Here is a 19,004-nt window from a genome sequence, read left to right as displayed (position 1 = left end):
GAAAACGAAAAGGAAACTAACACTAAAAACTATTTACAATGGCAGCAGGCTAGTCCGAAGGCTCACTTTCCGATGTCCCGGGCAAGGGCATCATCGAACTCCTAGTCAATGTCCTGGAGGCGGTCCTCTTCCATGGCCCCGAGGGTTCGCAGGGACGATGCCATGTTGGACTCCAACTCCCTGCACATAGCCTCGAGGCACTCGGCCCGCCTCAGTGCCCTGCGCATGGAGTTCTCCGCCCTGACCATTGTGAGCCGTGCCTCTTATGCCCGCCGCCGCTCCGCATCTATACGCTGGCCCAACCGCAGCCACACGGAAGACACACCCATTCCAGGGTCGTCCTGCCCTCTGGCCGATGCCTGCCCCTCTGATGTTGATGGCCCCGAGCCATCATTGCTCCCACCTAGCGCCTGCTGCTGCTTCTGCTGTCCATGTGCCCTGTCAGATGATGCCTGCACATCCTCCATCTGCTGGTCTCCAGTTGTTGTGGTGTCCACCCCTGCTGGACCGCCGACTCCCGACTGTGGCAGGGATGGGATCTCCACCAAGCTGGCTGTGTTGGTCAGGCCAGGTCCAGAGGGGGCCCTGGTGGAATCTGGGACGGAAGACGGCAGGGAGAACGACTGGCGCATAGTCTCCACAGAGGAGGAGAGGTCCGCCAGAGTGCGCGACACATGTAGGAACCCACCAACCAGGGCCCCTCACAACAGTGCCACGCCGCGACGCTGCTCTTCATGATGGCGTGCGTGCTCCCCCCAGGAAGCATGCACGTCATCACAAATGTCACGCGTGCGCAACGCAACACCGATCAGGACGGACCCCATATGGTCATGGGACCCCTCGTCCGCAGGTAGTGGAGAGGCAGATGACGTGAGCCTCCCCCCTACCAGCGAACGGGCCTGGGACAGGGCATCCCTGCTTGTGCATGGTGGTGCAGTCACATGGTCAAGGATAGCGACATGCACAGGCCCCTCTGTGGTGACCTGTGCTGCCTCCTGACCCTGGCCCTGGACTGCACCACTTGCACCAGTGGTAATACCCCCACCAGGCCCCATGTGCGGCTCAGTAGCGGGCTCCTCCTCCTCTGTGGAGACCACCAACCTGGATGTCTCTGCACCGTCTTCTGCCATTGCAAGCCCCTGTGGTGCCTCACCCGGCCCTTCCGCTACAGCTGTAGTGGCAGACGCGGCACCAGTCCCCTCGCTCCCGGATGATGGCAATTCCTGGGAGGGTGGCTGGGCCTTTCGTCGCCGCTGCTGGAGGCATCCCTGTCGCTTGGCTCCAGAGCACCGTCTCCGCCCTCTTCTTCACTCGACGCTGCGTAGAGGGAGACATAGAACACAAGCATAAGGGTACAGTACAATACTCCCCTAGACAGGAAGCAATAACACATAAGTGGCACTGTCAAATGTCACTTCCATCCTGTCCCTCCACAACACATGGGTGAATGCACGCGACACACATGCAGAAACGGGCACGGTGCCTGCAATCAACATCAGCATCCATGTACAAGGGCATCTTTTAACCAAAATGTTGCCTTAAAACTCACATGCATCATGGCTCATACTGATCCCATGCACACACATCACCGGAGGGTCATGCATCATGGCTTGTACACCACAGACACAGTGGATACAACAGTGACCGCACTGCATGAGTGAATCTACACATCATCACGGACATGTGTCATGCATCCATGGCGTTTCAAAGTCACACACACACTTCTCACACACACACACATGTGCACCATACATGTACATGAGAGCAGCACCCATCCCTCACCCCCTCCATGTCCAAGAACAGAGACTGGCATGCATTCATGTGTGCATTCCGCATACTGCTCCCATGTTGCATTGGAACACATGCACCATCCATGTGGTTCACACATTACTGGTCTCACATGCATGACCATGATGTCCCTGCACACACACACACACATCCATACATGGCCTATGTCACACATACAGGCAAGTATCAGACTACCAGCACACTGCAACATGCCCTGTCTTATACAGCAATGCTTGGCCACTTACCGCTCAACTCCAGACGGGTCTGCCTCCGAAGGATCTGGGCGTGGAGCGCTGGGCCTACGCGTTCCAGGACCCTCATCTGGATGTTGCTTATACTGACCCGGCACCCCTCTGCATCCTCTGCCTTCACGAGGCGCCTTTGTTACACCATCCACTGGTCACCTTACGCACACGAATACCCGTGCAGTCACTAAGCCCTCCATCTCAGGTCCTGTTCTGCCTTCCCCTTCTGACCTCATGTCCTCACTACCTTAAGCAGCATGGCAGCGACGCACACGAGGGCATCTAACGCGCTATGGTCATATTCACCCATTGCAACGTTGGCAGCTGCCCTGGCGTCTTGGAGACAGTCGACGGAGACGCCGGCTTTTTCCTTTGCTTCGTCACGCCCTCAGGAAGACCCGGCAGCGTTTTGAAAACTTGGGTCATGTGACAAGGAAACGTGCTACATCATCGGTCACGTGATGGGTCATGTGACACTCTGAGGCCCCTTTAAAACCGGAGAGGTAACGCTCATTCAGTGCTTCGCAGCTGATCCAGTCAGGCACTGTTCGGCGTCTTCCTGTCTCCACATCTTGAACCTGGACTACGGACTGTTCTTCTTGGATTCCTCTGTCAAGCCCTTGGATACTGTTTGCTCTGCTGTTTCAGGACCTTTGAACTGTATTTTTGGATTCCTTTGGATTACCCCCTAGTTATGACGAACTTGGCTGGCTTTTGACCTTGGAACTCTTAACGGACTGTTTTCGGACTTCCTCGTCTGTTACCTTTTGGAGTACCCTTTCCATTCAGGTCTTGCAGTGCCTATTTCTACAACAATCTACGCCTACCCGCTGCAGCTTGCTACACTCTGCAGCCACACGGAACACCTCCATTCTCATCTTTGTTCTTCCTGTCCCCAGACCCTTGGTAAGCCCCTTGATATTTGTTACCTCGCTATTCAGTGTATTGTTTGCCATTGTACTGACCCATTGCTTGCTTTACAGTGGTCGAGGGGTCAACGGTGTTCCTGGTTCCTGGCGTTCTTCGGCACTCAAACAACCTGCGGCCTAAAGGATTGCTCAGGAAGTTATTTGTATCTTTCTGAGTGGAACTTGTGGACAGAGGCCCCATAATCTTCACGACCATCAAGTCATAACAGCCGGGCCTTGTAGAGGGTCCTGGACCTGAAGTCCTCCCACCGCTTCCAGATGTGCTTGATGTCGCGGATTGCCACCCCCTCCGCGTTGATGGCAGCCACTACGTCTTCCCAGATCCCCTCCCATCCTTCCTTGTTGGCGCGTGATGTTCGGAAGAGGGCATCATAATGCCCCAGGACATGCTCCACCAGGACACCAACTTCCTTCTCACTGAAGCTGGTGGCCCTCTGCCTCTCTGGCTGGGGGTCACCAGTGGTCTCAGATGGTGTTTGCCCCGACATGGCGACCCCCGAGGCAGGCGTGGGTGGGCAACTGGGTCCTGGGACTGGGTTGTGGAGCGATGGTATCCCAGTCGGGAGTCTTCTGTTCCAGCAGGGGTGGACGCAGCAACTGGACCCCTGCAGATGGCAGACGATAAGGCACCAAATAGCAGAACACGTGGGCAGCAGGCAGGCAGGCAGGCAGCAGCAGATGGCTGGTCAGAGCGTGCTCGGGACTCTTGGGGGCAGGAAAATGGCCTTTTGGGCAGGAGTGTGGTCTTCCGTGTATTTTCGCGTGGCCAGCTTGATACAGAGTGATTTGGCACGTGAAAAAAGTGCACGTCAGCGTGAAATCTGAGGAAAGGCCCTAAGCGCAAAAGTGACGTTACGCGCGCGGGCGTTCCCCACAACACGGTTGCATAGTGAATCAGCACGTGAGAAAACTGCACGTCACCGTGATATTGGAGGAAAGGGCCTTGGCGCGTAAGCGCGTGACGTTGCACGTGTGGGCTGCTTTAAAAGGTACGAGTATCATAATATTTTCTTGTACGTGCTTTTTGTGGAGAGCGAGCAGGTGCTTCTTGTACTTCTTGTCAGTTCACACGCGATTACTTCACAACGTTTCCAATTCGTACTCCCTGTTTCCTCAGACTGCGTTCTTTTCTTCTTTTGGCGGGGGTGTTGCCAACGCGCACACACGTGTCTTTTTCAGGTTCTTTTTCAAGGCAGACGGTGAGTCGCGCACGTATTTTCCAACTGTGGTTGCCCCCGTGTGTCGCGTACCCCTTCAGAGGTCATTGTAGGCTGAGTGTAACACGCGTACGCTTATTTATCTGTTTCTGGGTGCCACAGCGTAGTGCGGGTTCATTTTTCTATGCACGTTGTCTACCAGGGGTTGCGTGCACGTGTACTTTTGTTTTTGGGGTGCCTGTGCGTTGTGTGACCCGTCATCTTCCCCCAGGGGTCACAGACAGCCTTGCTAGAGCACTAGGGTACAAATTCCATCTAGTACCCTACCTCTTTCTCCCCAATTGCCCAGGACAATTGTTTACTGCAACTCCCATACGCACAACAACATCAGTGCCATAGTTCGGAGGCGAACAAGTAGTAAGGGAGGCAAAGGTGGCAGATCTCAAAGAGGCGGGAGTGGTGGGCGGGGTAGGGGACGTGGCCAGGATTTGCAGGGTGCCCCTAGAGCCCTGTGTGTGGAGGACCAATCAGGGCCACATATGCCCCCCCCAATGGTTGTGGGAAACGTAGCTGGCACCATCCCAGCTCAGCCCTTGTTGGACCGGCCCATTTTGTCAACTTAACCGGCACAGGATGACTCCCAGGTCACCATGTCTAAGCCACGTGTGGCGGTGAAAGTTGCTGTCACCAGGCCATGTGGATCTGGGGCAGCAATGTCATCTGCTGCCCAAAGTAGCCAGGGTGGGGAGGCTGCAGGGGCAGCTGCAGCTCAATCCACCCCAGCTCCGAGTCTCCCAGCCGGGACAGTGTCGTTCCAGGTCCATCACACCGACGTTGGCCCTGCCACCATCACCCTGCAGCCAATGCCTGCACCAAGACCTTTGGTCAGTGTGCCTTTACAGGCTTCAAGTACCCAGTCCACCTGCACTTCTGCCCCTACTGACCAGAGCGGCGTAAGCCACTCAGGATCCGCACCACCTTACAAGAAGAAGGGTGCTCTTGCACTACAGGCTGAGACCCCAGACACGGCTACACACTCCGGCACGTCAAGGAATACTACCTTCAATGACGCCGAACTTGATGCACTTGTGGTCTATGTGTTGGCACATAGCCGCGAAATGCTGGTGACTGCAGGCTGCAAGACTACGCCTGCTCAACGTAGGGCCCACTGGCAGACCATCGCGGACCACATTAGTCGCTTTGGATTTGTGAGGCGCACAGCTGATGATTGCTACAAGCGGTGGAATGACCTGAAACGCAGAGCAAAGAACAAGCTGGCTTCCAATCATGCCTCTAATCTGGTAACTGGCGGTGGGTCTCCACCAGAGGACGACCAACTCACTGAACATGAGTCTGTTGCTGGAACCTTCATCACAGAGGAACGGATCCTAGGCGTGGGAGACCCACCATATTATGAAGTATTGTCCGGTGAGTGCCCATGCATGTGTGTGTAATCCATGTGTATGTTGCTTGGGTGATGTGTTATGATTCAGTGCCAGGTGAGGGTGTGTACCCATGAGTGGTATGGGTCACCCATGTGCTTCATCTAAACCAGTCACCGGCCTTGCATTTGGGTATGGCAGTATCCCTTCTGACCACAGTGGCCAATTAGCACCACATTACTGCAGTTGCCCTTGAAATGTCATCTTGCAACAACAATGTTCGGAATTTTCAGTGTTCATTCAGCCCGATTTTTTCAATAATCCCATTTTTGCAACACATTTTTCTGCCCTAATGCCACATATATGACATGCTTCTGTCAGAGATTACACCCCACAATGTCCCACATTTATTACCATGTTATGGGAATGATTTGACCATTCAGGCTGATTGAGTAAGTGCCTGCTCACATCAATTTTTGTGGCCTGTTTGAATGTGGAACATGATTGTTGTTTCCTGTCATGTTGAAGTGACCAACCATTGATGCATCCATCTGCCTGCCATCACTGTATAATTGTACACTGGATGTGTTGCAGTGTGTGGCACATGATTGTTTTGTCACACTATTTTGCATTTTTCATCTCATGTCCATCTCACATGGATGGGTGACAATACTCATTGACTAACATATGGCAGTACTTGTCAAATGTACCATGGCTATGCTACGTGCCATCTGTGTGCTGGCATGTGTTATGTATGTGTATTGGACATGCCACTCACAGGCTAATGTGTGATGCCAGTGCTATCCAGCGTGCAGCAAATGTGTTGCTTTTCCATCTTGGAGTCCTCAGTGTCTGCTTTTTGCCTCCCCTTCCAACTCATTGACAGTGGATGCATGCCAGGGTTATAGTCATGTGGGACATGTGTAATTCATGTACTGGATCTCTGGCTTGTCAGGTCTATGTGTGTGCTATGGTGCTCATGCCTGTTTCCATTTGTTGTCTTTCATGTTTTTGCAGGTGATGCTGTTGAGGTGGAGGAGATGGTGCAGACCCAGGAGGAATCTCGGCCACAACCGGGCACCAGTGGAGGACGTGGGGTGGTGGTGGGTGAAAACCCAATCCTCCTGCAGACCAAACTGTCCACGGGTATCTCTGGGTGCACCTCCCCAGACCTCTATGATTCAGGTGCTGAATCGGAGTGTGAGACATATGTGGCATCGCAGGTGAGTGTTACTGGGAGGGATGCTGTTCTGACCAACCCACCTGCACCAGGGGGAGACCCCTCTATGGGGATTTCAGTGTTGGTAAATCCGCCTTTGGCGGTTACGGATGCAGGGTCACACTCAACATCTGATCCTCTTCCTGGGCCAGCAGATAAGAGGGGGAATGCAGTCCTGCAGCCTCAGGCAGTGCCAGCACAGCAAGGTGCAGATCGCCTTGCCCCAAACAGGTGTGGTGCCCGCCGACGCGGTGGCCGTACGCCACCAGGCAATACTGTATGGGAAAACTCCATCTACAGTATAGCAGCACAAAAGGGAGCATCGGTTGAAATGATGGCTCAGGCAGTGGAGAGGGTGGCCACTTCCATTCTCCCCCCTGAAAGGCAGATGGAGCCACAACAGCAGGCAACAGACTCCATTTGCCAATCACACATGGAAGACATGTTGGCGTCAAACAGGGACCGACCGACGGGCGGCACTGGAGACTCTGCGCAAAGCCATATCTGTAGAGTCACAGGGCCACAGGGAAGCCCTGAGGTTAGAACTCCATTTCCTCAGGGAGTCTCTGGGTGAACTTGAGGCTTCCCGAAATTTTGGTCACAACAGCAGCTGGAGCAGCTCACACGTTCACTCTCAGCTGAGCTCCAGGCAACATGTGAGGAGATCCGGGCATCACGCGAGGCCATGCATGCAGAAATGCAGGCAACCCGTGAGGTGCTGCATGGGGATCTCCGTCCTATCATCCTCCAGAACCAGACCTTCCAGACCTGCATGCTTGCTGCCATTGAGGACCATACCAGGGCTTTGTGTGGGCTGCCTCCCATAGCACAGCCACCTCCTCATGTAGCAGCAGAGGGTGAAGAGAGCGACAGCAGTTCTCCCACATTAGCATAGCCGTGCAGGCCATGAGTCCATGAAGGTATATTATTTTTTCGCAAAATCCACCTGGTGGGTGTTGGGGTGCACCCTCTCCTCGAACCTCCTGGATGGCCCTCAACCCCCCCCCCCCCCCCCCCGGTCCACACATGGCCATTTTTGATTTTTGTATTTTTTTTTTTTAAAAAAAAGGTTTTTCCAGTGTTGCCTTGTGTGGCTCCCGTGGGCATCCACTGTGTATTCCAGCTGGGCACATGCAGGCTTGTCCTGTCTTTTGGTTAGATGCTTGGGTTCCTGACACAGACACCCCTCCTGCTTCCCCTTTCCATGGGCTTGCAAAGGGTGTGACCAAGTGACAGTGACTTACACAGTGACATTGGGCTGTCATGAGCTGTGTGGGCAGTCTTTAGTCAAAACTGTGTGGACATCCCTAGTGGGGATTGTTGTTGGATTGAACACTGCATGGTGTATTGATATGTGCTTGTGCATCCATGCCTTTCTCCTTATTCACATGTACCTTCTTCATGCCTTCACAAGGCCGTCTCCTTTGCAGATGCAGTTCATGTTGTATGCAGTACACTGACACATTTTCCTGACAGCAACACTCTGCAGTTGGAAGGGTCGATGTGCTGGCCTATTCAGGTTGTAAGACTTGCACTATTTTGATTTTGTACTGTCATATTTTGCCACTGTTTTATCCTGTGTTGCTGTATTGTGTTGCTGGTAAGTATGTGTTCATGTGTGCTGTTTCTTATTGATTACTGGGAGCATATTGTCTGTGGCCTGTTTACATTTGGGACAGTGCACTTTGTGACACTTGTGTCATGTGTTATGCATTCATTTGGTTGCTTTCACATTGCATGCCATGCCATGCCATGGTGTGTTGGGTAGCTGAGATTGGGAGGGGTTGGGTGACATGGCACTATTTTCATGTTGTATTTTGCAAGGGGGTAGTCATTCATGCAGCATGAATGTGTGTCTTTTTGTCACACAGCATTGGTTGTATTTAAGTAGGTAGGGATGCACACAATGTAACACTTCCAGGTGTCCAATCTCAGGCTGGTATGGTTGTGACAGTTGACTGTCCCTTATGTCATCATCATTGATTGTCAGCTGGTATGTGCCAGGGCTGTGTGCACTCCACAGGGGTGTGATTTTAGGTGGAGTAATTAGCCACCATCTGTGTACGGGCTGCCTCACCATGTGCCCTTTCACCTCCCATGCGCAGCGGCCGTGCATGTGGTTGGGGATGTGGGGGCACCACCATGTTCACCTGCAGGCCCCGGCGGGTTGCAACGTTGTGCAGGACACATACTGCCACTATGATCCTGCACACTACTGGGGGCGCGTATAGCAGCTGCCCACCAGAGCGGTCAAGGGAGCGAATGCGTGACTTGAGCACTCCGGATGTGCGCTCCACTATGCCCCGGGTTGCAATATGGGCTGTGTTGTATCTTACCTCAGGTGGTGTATTGGGGTTCCGAATTGGACTGGGGAGGTGATGATGGGTATCATTAGTGGGGTTGTCACATTACTCAGTATCTGACATACATGCATTTGCACAGGCATTCATACTCACCAAGCAGCCATGTATCGCCATGCCGCCCAGCTTCTAGGTCCCGGTTTAGGGGTGACATTCTGAAAATGAAACTATCATGGGTGGACCCTGGATAGTTGCCATATACTGAGGCGATGATTCCCTTGGCATCACATACTACCTGCACGTTGATGGAATGCCAGTGCTTGCGGTTTATATAGATGTGCTCAATTGCCCTGGGTGGACGTAGAGCCACATGGGTGCAATCAATGGCACCTAGCACTTTAGGGAAGTGTGCCACCCAGTAAAAGTCCTGGACGGCAGCCTGCCTTTCTGCAGGTGTTCTGGGCATATATATGTGCCTGCGGACTGATGGGCGTGCAGTCATGATGGCCAACACCTGGTGTAGGCAGCATGACTGCGTGGCCTGTGACACCCCCCCCTCCCACTATGGCACTTGTCCGCTGAAATGAACCAGTGGCCAAGAAGTGCAGCACATTAAGCACCTTTTCCAAGGGGCGCAGTGCTTGGGAGCACAGGGTGGGTGAAGTAAGGTCATGGTCATCCTCCCACTCACTCACCAGGTCGAGTATTATGTGTGGTGGAAACCTGTACCTCCCATACACCTGGTCATCAGGCATCCCAAAAAGGCTGGTCCCGGATGTAAAAATTCTGGGCCTGGCTATCCTCCTCCTCCTCCTCCTCCTCCTCCTGCGGTGTCCCACGACCACTGCTGCGAGGAACGGTATATTCATCGTAGTGTCTGAGCTTGTTTGTTGTTTGCGCGCACTTTTATGCTGCGCAGGGCCACCTACGCCTGCTTCCTGCTGGTGTACGTGTTTCCAGATTAGCACGTCTTGTTTGGCACATGCGTTTCCCCTGTTCGATTCCATGAATACGTGTTGTAGGCGCGCGTGTGGGCGTTCCGCGCATTTACCTCCTGTACTTCCCCCGTAACGCCCACATTTTCACGCGTTGTTCCCCATTCCGGGTGTTACGCCCCGCGTTCAGCCCACTTTTATTGTGTGCGCTGCGCTATGTGTGCTTTCACTGTGCCCGTAGCGCACGGCATTTGATGACGCCGATTTTAGCGCACATCCCAGGATTTACACACGCACGAACTTCCATGAATCGATTTGCGTGACTTTTGCACGCTTGTGCTGCGATTTTCGCGCTTGCGCTGCGATTCGCACGCTTGCGCTGCGATTTTCGGCGCACATTAATTCCATGAATCAGCCTGTAGGTCTGTGTCCAAAACCTATACTTGTCCTCACAACTATAGCTAAATAATGTGTAGGGATGTCAACAACAAATGAAGTAGTGTTATTTTCTAAAATAAAGTTCAGAGCTTCTTCCAGCTGTTGGCTTACTTTTCAGCCACCCTTCCTCAAAGCATTTCCACAAAGTCTTGGGCGTTCCCTTCCCCAAGAAGACAACACAGTTCCAAAAGGACCTTGGGGTTCCCTTACCCAAGGCAACAACAAATTTCAGTCTTAGGTTTCCCTTTCCCAAGACATCAGCGTGTTCAGCTTGTCAACTCGCACTCAGTCTCAGTCTCTTAATACTCAAAACCAATTCCAGATCAACTTTACACTCCTTCTGATTCCTTAATAGTTTACACAGATTGCTTTTTTCTGTCTTCACTTCAGCAATCTCTTTCATAAGTGACGATTTGTTATCTGTATTTTCCTTGGCTTTCACAGACGGGGTATCCTCGATCAAGGCGCAGTTGTCGGACCACACGGTCCACCAATTAAAGGTCATGTAACCGATAACCCTAGGCTTTCTTGCCCACACAGGTTTCTTGTCACTGCACCTGTGTTCTGGTTCGCATTCACTTTGGTTTCTCCTTGCCAGTCTCTTGGCTTTACCACAGTGTGTTCTTTCATACAATTAACTCCGTGGTGCTCACTTTCCTTTACCACATTACTTTCATACTGTTCTGTAATGTTCATTACTTGCTTTTATTCCATAAGATGCATTCGTTATCTTTCAGTATTTATTCTGCGTGCTTCACACATGCTTGTATTCCACTCGTAGGCTTATCAAAGATTTCCTTTTGTTCGGTATTCAATAATGCTTAAGGGTATCAGGTAATTGCATCTAATGGATTACCATCGAATGCCTTTCCATCGAAAAGATTGCATTGAAAAAATATGAATCGAATGTATGTTTTTTAAAGGTAAAAGATTTTGTTTAATTTTACTGGGTTTCAAAGGGTAAAAAACGGAGGGGTTGGGTAGGGCCCCCTGCCCCCTCAATAAAATGCTATTTTTTTTAATGGGATGGTCCGTCGATGGTAAAAATTTGATACAATGGCCATAAACCATGCTTAAGTTATGTTCTTTCGATTATAGTTCAACTTGCTCATATTGTTCAAGGCAACCCCTCACTTTGGGTTCACTTGTAATGGCACATCAATTTCTTTTAATCTGACAATCACATTTGCTCTGTAGTAGCCCCAGGACCGCACCGGTACAAGTGTTCCCTTTGACTCACTCACCGGTCCTTGGCGGCTCCTCTGGGTTTCTTCTCTTCTCACTCTCTGCTCTGCGCACACGTCTCTGCAGCATTGCGAGCCCTGCTACCATTTCTGAAATCTCACTGTGGTTTGACATCACTGGCGGACGCTGCCGGTAGCTTGCAGCACTGGGGTCTCTTCCGTGCCCCAAAGCTCTGGCTGTGGGCTCTACAGCTTTGACCCTCTCACAGCCCACGTGGGCCACAGCGTCGCAGTCTCTCGTTGATAACTGCTAGTGACCTGGCCTCCAGGCAGGACCACCTTCGGCTGCCTCCTTCTTGACAGGATTTCTCTCCTTGCAAGCCTGCACCTCCCACCCCGGCTTCTGTCCTGTTGGTCTCCCCCTCCTGACTGTCGGCTCCACCTTTTATGCACCTGTAACCTATTCAAAGGTTGCAGGTGTTAGATTTCCCTGACCATATTTACTGGTGGTTCCTGTACATGCTTGACCCTCACAACAGTCTTCAGGCCTCTTCCTCATCTCAGTACCAGAGTGGTGTATTTGCATGGTAGTGTGTACCACTCCTAGTCGCCTCTTCCTCGTCCCAGTACTAGAGTGGTCTGACTGAGGGAAATGAAAGGAAGTGATTGGCAACAACCTATAAAGGCACAGGGAGTGTAAGGTTTGTTAGAAAAGGGGGGATGTATATATTAGTTAAGCGGAGCATAGCCATGAACTGGAAAAATCCTAACGAACCTAGTATCGTTGGATGGTGGCGAGAACTAGATAAATGGATTAAAGCAGAAACAGGGGCATGGGAGAAGGCATTGAGGGGACAAAAAGAGAAGCAAGCCTGGACATCCAGCGATGGATAACCCTAACTGTAACATTGCTGCATATGAGAGAAATGGAGAAAGAATTCAACAGACATTGGCGGAGGATGATCCAACATGCTAAAAGATGTTTATTGATAGGATCGGGATGAAGGGGGGTGGGGGAGTGGTAGTATAGGATTGTTGGAATATGTATGCCTTCACAGATACGAACAAGGGATTCATTACTTGTATTATTTGTTGGATAAAATTCAATAAAAATTGTTTTTTTTTTAAAAAAAGGAAAAGGTGGATACCATGTCTTGCCTGCAGACATCCTCTCGCCAATCCTAAAGGACACTCCAACGAGGTGATCCTCCCTCGCATCTCCACCACCAGTCTCAGGATCCAAAAACAATGGCCGTTCCCTGGCCACCTGAGAAAGGGAGTAGGTGTGCGAATGCTGTTTCCTCCACTCTCTAGTGCTACTTGGCAAATCTTCCATCTGATGCATAGCTTCCTCGTCTCCCACTTAGGTTGGAGGGTGAGGGGGGGGAAATACTGTGAGCTCAGATTCGGTGTGAACAACTGAGACGAGAATAGTTGTAAATGCCTTGCACAGTGGTTAAAGTAATGTTTCTCAAACATCAGGCTCATCAGCTAGACACGTTTTGCATTAAGGCAGGTCTCTATGGTTATTTACCCTCCCAATAAGATGTATGGCAAAGGTTTTTTTCTAAGATGATGACATGGGGTTGATTGGTCACCACCCAGGACATGATCTGCAGATGTCGATGTGATGGGCAACTGCGTGGTTCACTGATCTTTGCGCACTGTTCAATTAGACATTATGGCATTGACATTCGAGGATGGATTCACATAGCAAAGCATGAAGCGCATGACAAACTGTCTGACTACACTCACTCTCAACCATTTCCTCTCTACACACCACCCCCACATCACTCAGCAATGTTGTAATGGCATGCTGTTCAACATGTTTGTTTGGTTGACATGCAACCCCATTGAAGTGACGAGAGATGGCACATACTCTGTTCATCTGTGTCTACATTTTGTACTCCAGACCTTGCCTTGGATGACTCCACTGGCGACCATGTCTTCGAGTTTGTTGTATTCACTTGAAGACTATGAACCAGTGCTAGTTGCTGAGATGCAACTGCAGGGGGAGGACAGGCACCTTTTGGCTTTAGCGGCAAGTGCAATCTAGTGACCCACCCATGATGGAGGGGCCACGAACAGCACCCAAATTGTATATTTGACGTTCAAAATGTATTTGTAAAGCAAACGCCACAATGAGACGCAACTCCCGACCTTCTGCCTATAAAGTCCAAAAAATAGACTAGTCCTCAGGGCTGTACTTGGATCAAATTACACTGCAGCAAAGAGTTTGCGTGTATCTCCCACTCTCACCCACTATTTGTTTTGAATATCTTTTCATGGTGCTAGCTTACAAAGACCCAAAACATCAATCATTGTTGAATCGGGTGATATCTGGGGACTATGAAAACCCCATAATAGCGCCAGTGTACTGCAGCACTGCAAGCTGAACCATCCCCAAAACACAGGGCGGCACAGAAAGGGACCGTTTTTTTGATTTTTACATTGCACTTAGTTCTTACTGTGCTCTCTGTTTTATGCACACCCACTGTTGCTAGATAAGTGGACTGAGGTACACGTGGATAAGGTAATTTTCTCAGGATCACATATCGTGTAGGGGAGCTTTCAATTTGATGTGGTTCTTCTTAGCAATCGAGACCACACAATGAATTCTTAGACAGAAAGTTCTACCATGTCTCAGATTCTATTGCTTCTTCCCACACAATGTGTTTTGCTGCAGAGAAGAAATGAGGAGACGCACATTTCCAATTAAATGCCACAACACCTCTTCTCTTGAATTGCCCACGTCTCAATGGAGGCCACAGCAACAGCGCTTGATGCAGATTTCAGCACTACCAAAACATACATACAGGAAAATGACAATAAGAGGTGGACAGACTTAAAAAAAAAAGACATCAGTAATGCAGAGAAGGTCTTACTGTAATGACCAGAGCATGGGAGCAATTTAAAGAAAATCTTCGGGGTGACTGGCCCTTAGTAATGACTAGCATGTGTGTGGAGTTGGTGGATGGGAAGGCCCAAATGGTTTGTGGTGAAGGTACAGATCATACGTTGGTCAGTGGGGTCTGACTTTCACCCCAGACCCTAAAGATAGCCTACACCATTGGTTGTGCTAATTAAATGTGCCACAATCGAAAGGGTAATGAAAATCTCTGGGGCACAAATGATGGGCAGACATCTGTCTCTGAGATATGCCTCCGTGGGTGCCCTAGTCCCTAGGCTGTATGGTATGGGCTGCTCCTGTGGCCAGATTGCAGACCCGAGACTGTGCTTTTTCAGAAACTGCATGTGCTGCTTGGGCTTTTCTCCTCTTCACTTTGGAGAAGCACATACAGAAGCCCGACCGCCTCGCAACATGTCCCTCATTTCAGTAGTGGGAGCAGTGGTTTGTGCCAGGAAATGTTTGAGGGGGAGGGTGAAACACTGGTCTTTACCATTACAACTAATTTGCAAAATTCTGGTAACATAGGAACTGTACAAGTCAGAAACACCTGCATCACTCTTCCAAACATCTGTCTGCTGCTTTAACCGTCTCCTCTCACATGTGCTCCCACCTCTCTCCCTGGCCACTTGCTCTGCATAACATCGCTCAGAAAGTTAAGCACTCTCCTTTGACATCTGTGTTCAGCCTTAAAGACATTGGTATTATTCCTGGCAGGGTAGCCTGAGGCCCTCTACCATAAGGGACGGTTATTGAGAAAGAGGCTTTGGCAGAAGGCCCTGATATTTATGCTTTGAACTGTATCCTCGTGGCAGAGAAGCCAGGGTGTGTGTGAAGCTCGAATGTGCCATCTTGCCTAGTGCTGAAAACGTGGGGAAGGAAAGCCAACTGTTCAATTATCCTGACAAATTATTTCTTGAAGACTTTTCTTTATGCATACATTACTGTCCCACACCATTTGTATTTAGAAGTAAGGATTGGCAATAGGTTTATTAGTTGAGGCCCTTTTATTTTGACAGAGACTCCACTAGGACTGCGTTATTGTTTGATGGTCGTAGCTTGCTCCCATCCTTAGATTTAGGCTTGGATAGGCGTTCAACCAACCCATTGAAGTTCAATAAACATCCATGAACTGTGATCACTTGTGTCTGTCTTCACTGTTTGATACCATGCCATCCTTACAGTGCACAAACGCTGCAGCATTCAGTGAGAAAACCAGGACTGGCTCGAGGTGTTCCCCTTGACAAAGGGTTACTTTGTAGGTACTAAGGGCCTCATCATGAGACTGAGCTGGGGGTAAACACGCCATATTCGTGTTTGGGCAGACCCTTAAATGCAGCAGTAATGGCATTACCGCCGCATTTAAGGGCTACCGCCCAACTCGAGATGAAGCCCTAAATATTTAAAAGCGACGTGTATTATTTGTTGATTAGTGGTGCAAGCAGAGGTTCCATGGGCTAAATGCTGCATGTTTATACTTCGACAGATACAGTTTGCAAACGTGTGTGTTACCTTCTTTCTCTACAGCCCGTCAGGTTCTTTAGGGACCATTGAGTGATATTCCTTCCTAATGTCCAACTATTATTGATGGCAATCTACCCTCAAACACCTGTTTGCCTGCATGTAGTTACCGTTATTTAGAGCGACGCAATACTAAATCCGTTGTCAAATACAGATGAAAAATTGCCCATCATTCAAAGACATAAATTGGAACACCATGCTGTCAGTTTCCGTACTAAAGATTTCATTTGTTGTTGTCCCTGAATTTTGCCAATAACCTAATGTTGACCTTGCTTTGAAATGCCACGAAGTATACGACCGTGACTGACCTCTGGAATATAAAACAACGTAAAGCCATTCAGAGACATTGCCACAAACACACCACAGACTTTTTTTTCAATTGGACTTCTCTACAATCACATTGCTGTGAAAAGTGTACAGTTTACTTTTCAGGCAGCTTTTTAATAACAGTGCTGTATATGTACAATTACATGTAATACAAATCCTTAAATTACTGTGTCAACTACTTTCTTTATTTTAGATATATTATTGTAAAAAAGAAAGATTTGGAGATGAACTGAGAAATGCAATGTTTATGTGCATTACTGTGGAGAGTGTCTTCTGAATGTGCATACATGTGTCAAGTGCATTCTTCTGTGGCAGCTACAGGCGTCAACTGCGCGTGATCTTGCTCTGGTTTGTGCTGCCATATCAGACTGTTAGCTCGCCCGTGTGTCTCTGTTAACACAAGATGGCAATGGTGAACAAGGTTGGGTCGCAGTGATAAGTGCATTGACATGTAAGTGATGTTCCGTAGAAAACACTTCTATTACATCACCATGATTTTCGGAGCAAGTGTACTGACTATTTATGGAGAAAACGTGCATGAGGTGCCCATTCCTTTAAAGGCTGAAAAGCCAAGCCAACTGTATGCGGACTGCTCTCTCTAATCTCAGGTTACCTGAATGTCACAATTGATGTTTAAACCATACTAGATGCTATTCAGTTGTACTACACCTAAAGCAAACCGCTTTGTCAGTTTGTTGACTGTTAGATTAGATTCTATTGGCTTCACAAAATATGGCAGAGGAGCCCCAGTACTCTGTTTATTGGGGCATGCATTGATAGTTTAAGGTGTTCTGTTGCAGACTTTAATGCATGCGATGTATTTATGTACATACATTATACCTGTTATGTTTTTGTTTCTTTAAAAGAATCTACACTGATCTTGATCATGTATTTTTTCCTTTGCTAGGGTTGGCTACCACTGGCCCCCATTCTGTACAATTGCACACCTGCATCTTCATGTACTGGCCCCAGCCAGCCAGCTCGGATTCCTGTCCAGGATGATTTACAGACTCAATTCGTATTGGTTTATCACGGTATGTGTGCTGCTGGGGAGGTTATTTGAAAGCGTAGCTGGGAGTGGAAGGTGCCTTCTCGTTGTAAAACGCAATATGTAATATAATGTAATTGGTTTTTTATTACGTGCTTAATACCAAAGAGGTTTCTAAGCGCAGATCTGGGATTTGAACCTGTGTTGCTCTGCATAGTCTTGCTTCCAAGACGAGCGAGTTGCCACTTAGCTCTACTACCCCTGATATGACTCCAATGATGCAAACACCATGAGATACAGCTGAACAAAGTTAACGATACAAAAAGTCTGCAATTCGTGTTTAAAAATATATTCTGAAAATGCAAAACCTATTGAAATGGGAAATGGCTGTGGAATCCGATATAACACATTGTTAAGGATAAGCCCTGCAGCTAAGCAGAGCTTTAGATTTACTGAAATACTCTTTCCCACCTGCAGGCAGTTTCCTTCACTCTTTCTTTCGATTCATTTCAGTTACATGTAACACTCTCGATGTGCATGGTTCCAACATGGAACAATATGTAAAATGGCCAATTCAGTTTCTGTTCACAAAGCATAACGGGCATTCCCCTTCATGTCAAGCCCACATGGGCACAATATTTTTCAGGCCCCTGGTGGTGGACATCTTTTTCTTCCTCCAGTCTCTGTGAAATATATCTCTGTTAGGCAGATTAGAGGTGTGTTTCTCGCATTATGGTATTTTGATTTAGGAAATGTCTGTCTTTGTTTGGGCTTCTCTGTAACACTGCCCGTTCAGATATACGTTTTGATGATCTGAAGTCTATTTTTGAGGGAAATCTCTTCCCCCCCCCCCCATTACAAAGCCATTAGGACTTACAAAAGCCACACTTTGTTTGGTATTTTAGCTGAGTGGTTTGGTGGATGAATAAGTGGCAAGGTCCAAAACGCACTAGAGCTAACCTTGACACTCTAAAAATGTGCAGAACCTTCTGTCTTGTGTCCTTGCAAAACCTGTAAGGGAACTTTGGCAGAAGGAGGCTTTTTTTCTCCTTCTACCAAGCCTCCTCCTGCCAACTCTTCTGGCAGCACTGCACGCTTTTTGAGATACCATGAGCTCTTCTGGCAGTAACGCAGCCGCATCTGTATTCCGTTATCAACCCTATTGCCACCAGAACTTGAGTACTTTCTTATGCTAATTAGGTAGTAGATATACCCTTCCTAATTGTAGTTGGAGAGCTAAACCATGCTGCAGAAGCTGCTGCTCTATAGCAATGTGTGCTGATGGTTGGTAAACGTATGACCACGATAGCTCACGCTTGATCTCTGCGGCCCCATCTGTTATCCAAGTCCCACAGGCAATGTCAAACTGAGATCCCACCAGAAGAACTCCCAGCCTATCGGCCGCGCCTACCCTGATGCTTCCCTCCCCCGCACCTCTCTGTGACACACTTTGCGATCAATAAGCAGGGAACATTTTTGTGGGTAGGAAAAGGTCACAGGTGCTTTATTCAGCAGGAGATAACTTTGGTTTGTTTTTATTGTATTGATTTATTACAAACCTTATAGATACACATATTCAAATTTATTTAATGATCATGATTATCTAAAATGTTCCAATGACATTCAAGCAAAAAAAATCCCAAATATTGGGGAGTGGAAAGAGGAAAAAAAATAATTCACTTT

The 19,004-nt window shown here is 49.0% G+C and overlaps 1 protein-coding gene across 1 annotated transcript in view; it reads left to right on the top strand.

Moving 5' to 3' along the window:
* The window catches only part of HINT3 (histidine triad nucleotide binding protein 3), a 141,412-nt gene that overhangs the window by 75,351 nt on the left and 47,057 nt on the right, over window positions 1–19,004 (top strand). The window contains exon 4 of the mRNA XM_069607507.1: window positions 17,241–17,367. Coding sequence (XP_069463608.1) covers window positions 17,241–17,367 — 127 coding nt within the window. The remainder of the gene's footprint in view (window positions 1–17,240; window positions 17,368–19,004) is intronic.

The sequence above is a fragment of the Ambystoma mexicanum genome, chromosome 4q (genome assembly GCF_040938575.1).
Source record: "Ambystoma mexicanum isolate Mex_15411 chromosome 4q, UKY_AmexF1_1, whole genome shotgun sequence".
NCBI lineage: Eukaryota > Metazoa > Chordata > Amphibia > Caudata > Ambystomatidae > Ambystoma > Ambystoma mexicanum.
Note: the sequence above shows the minus strand (reverse complement) of the source record. Positions and strands in the feature narration are given on the sequence as shown.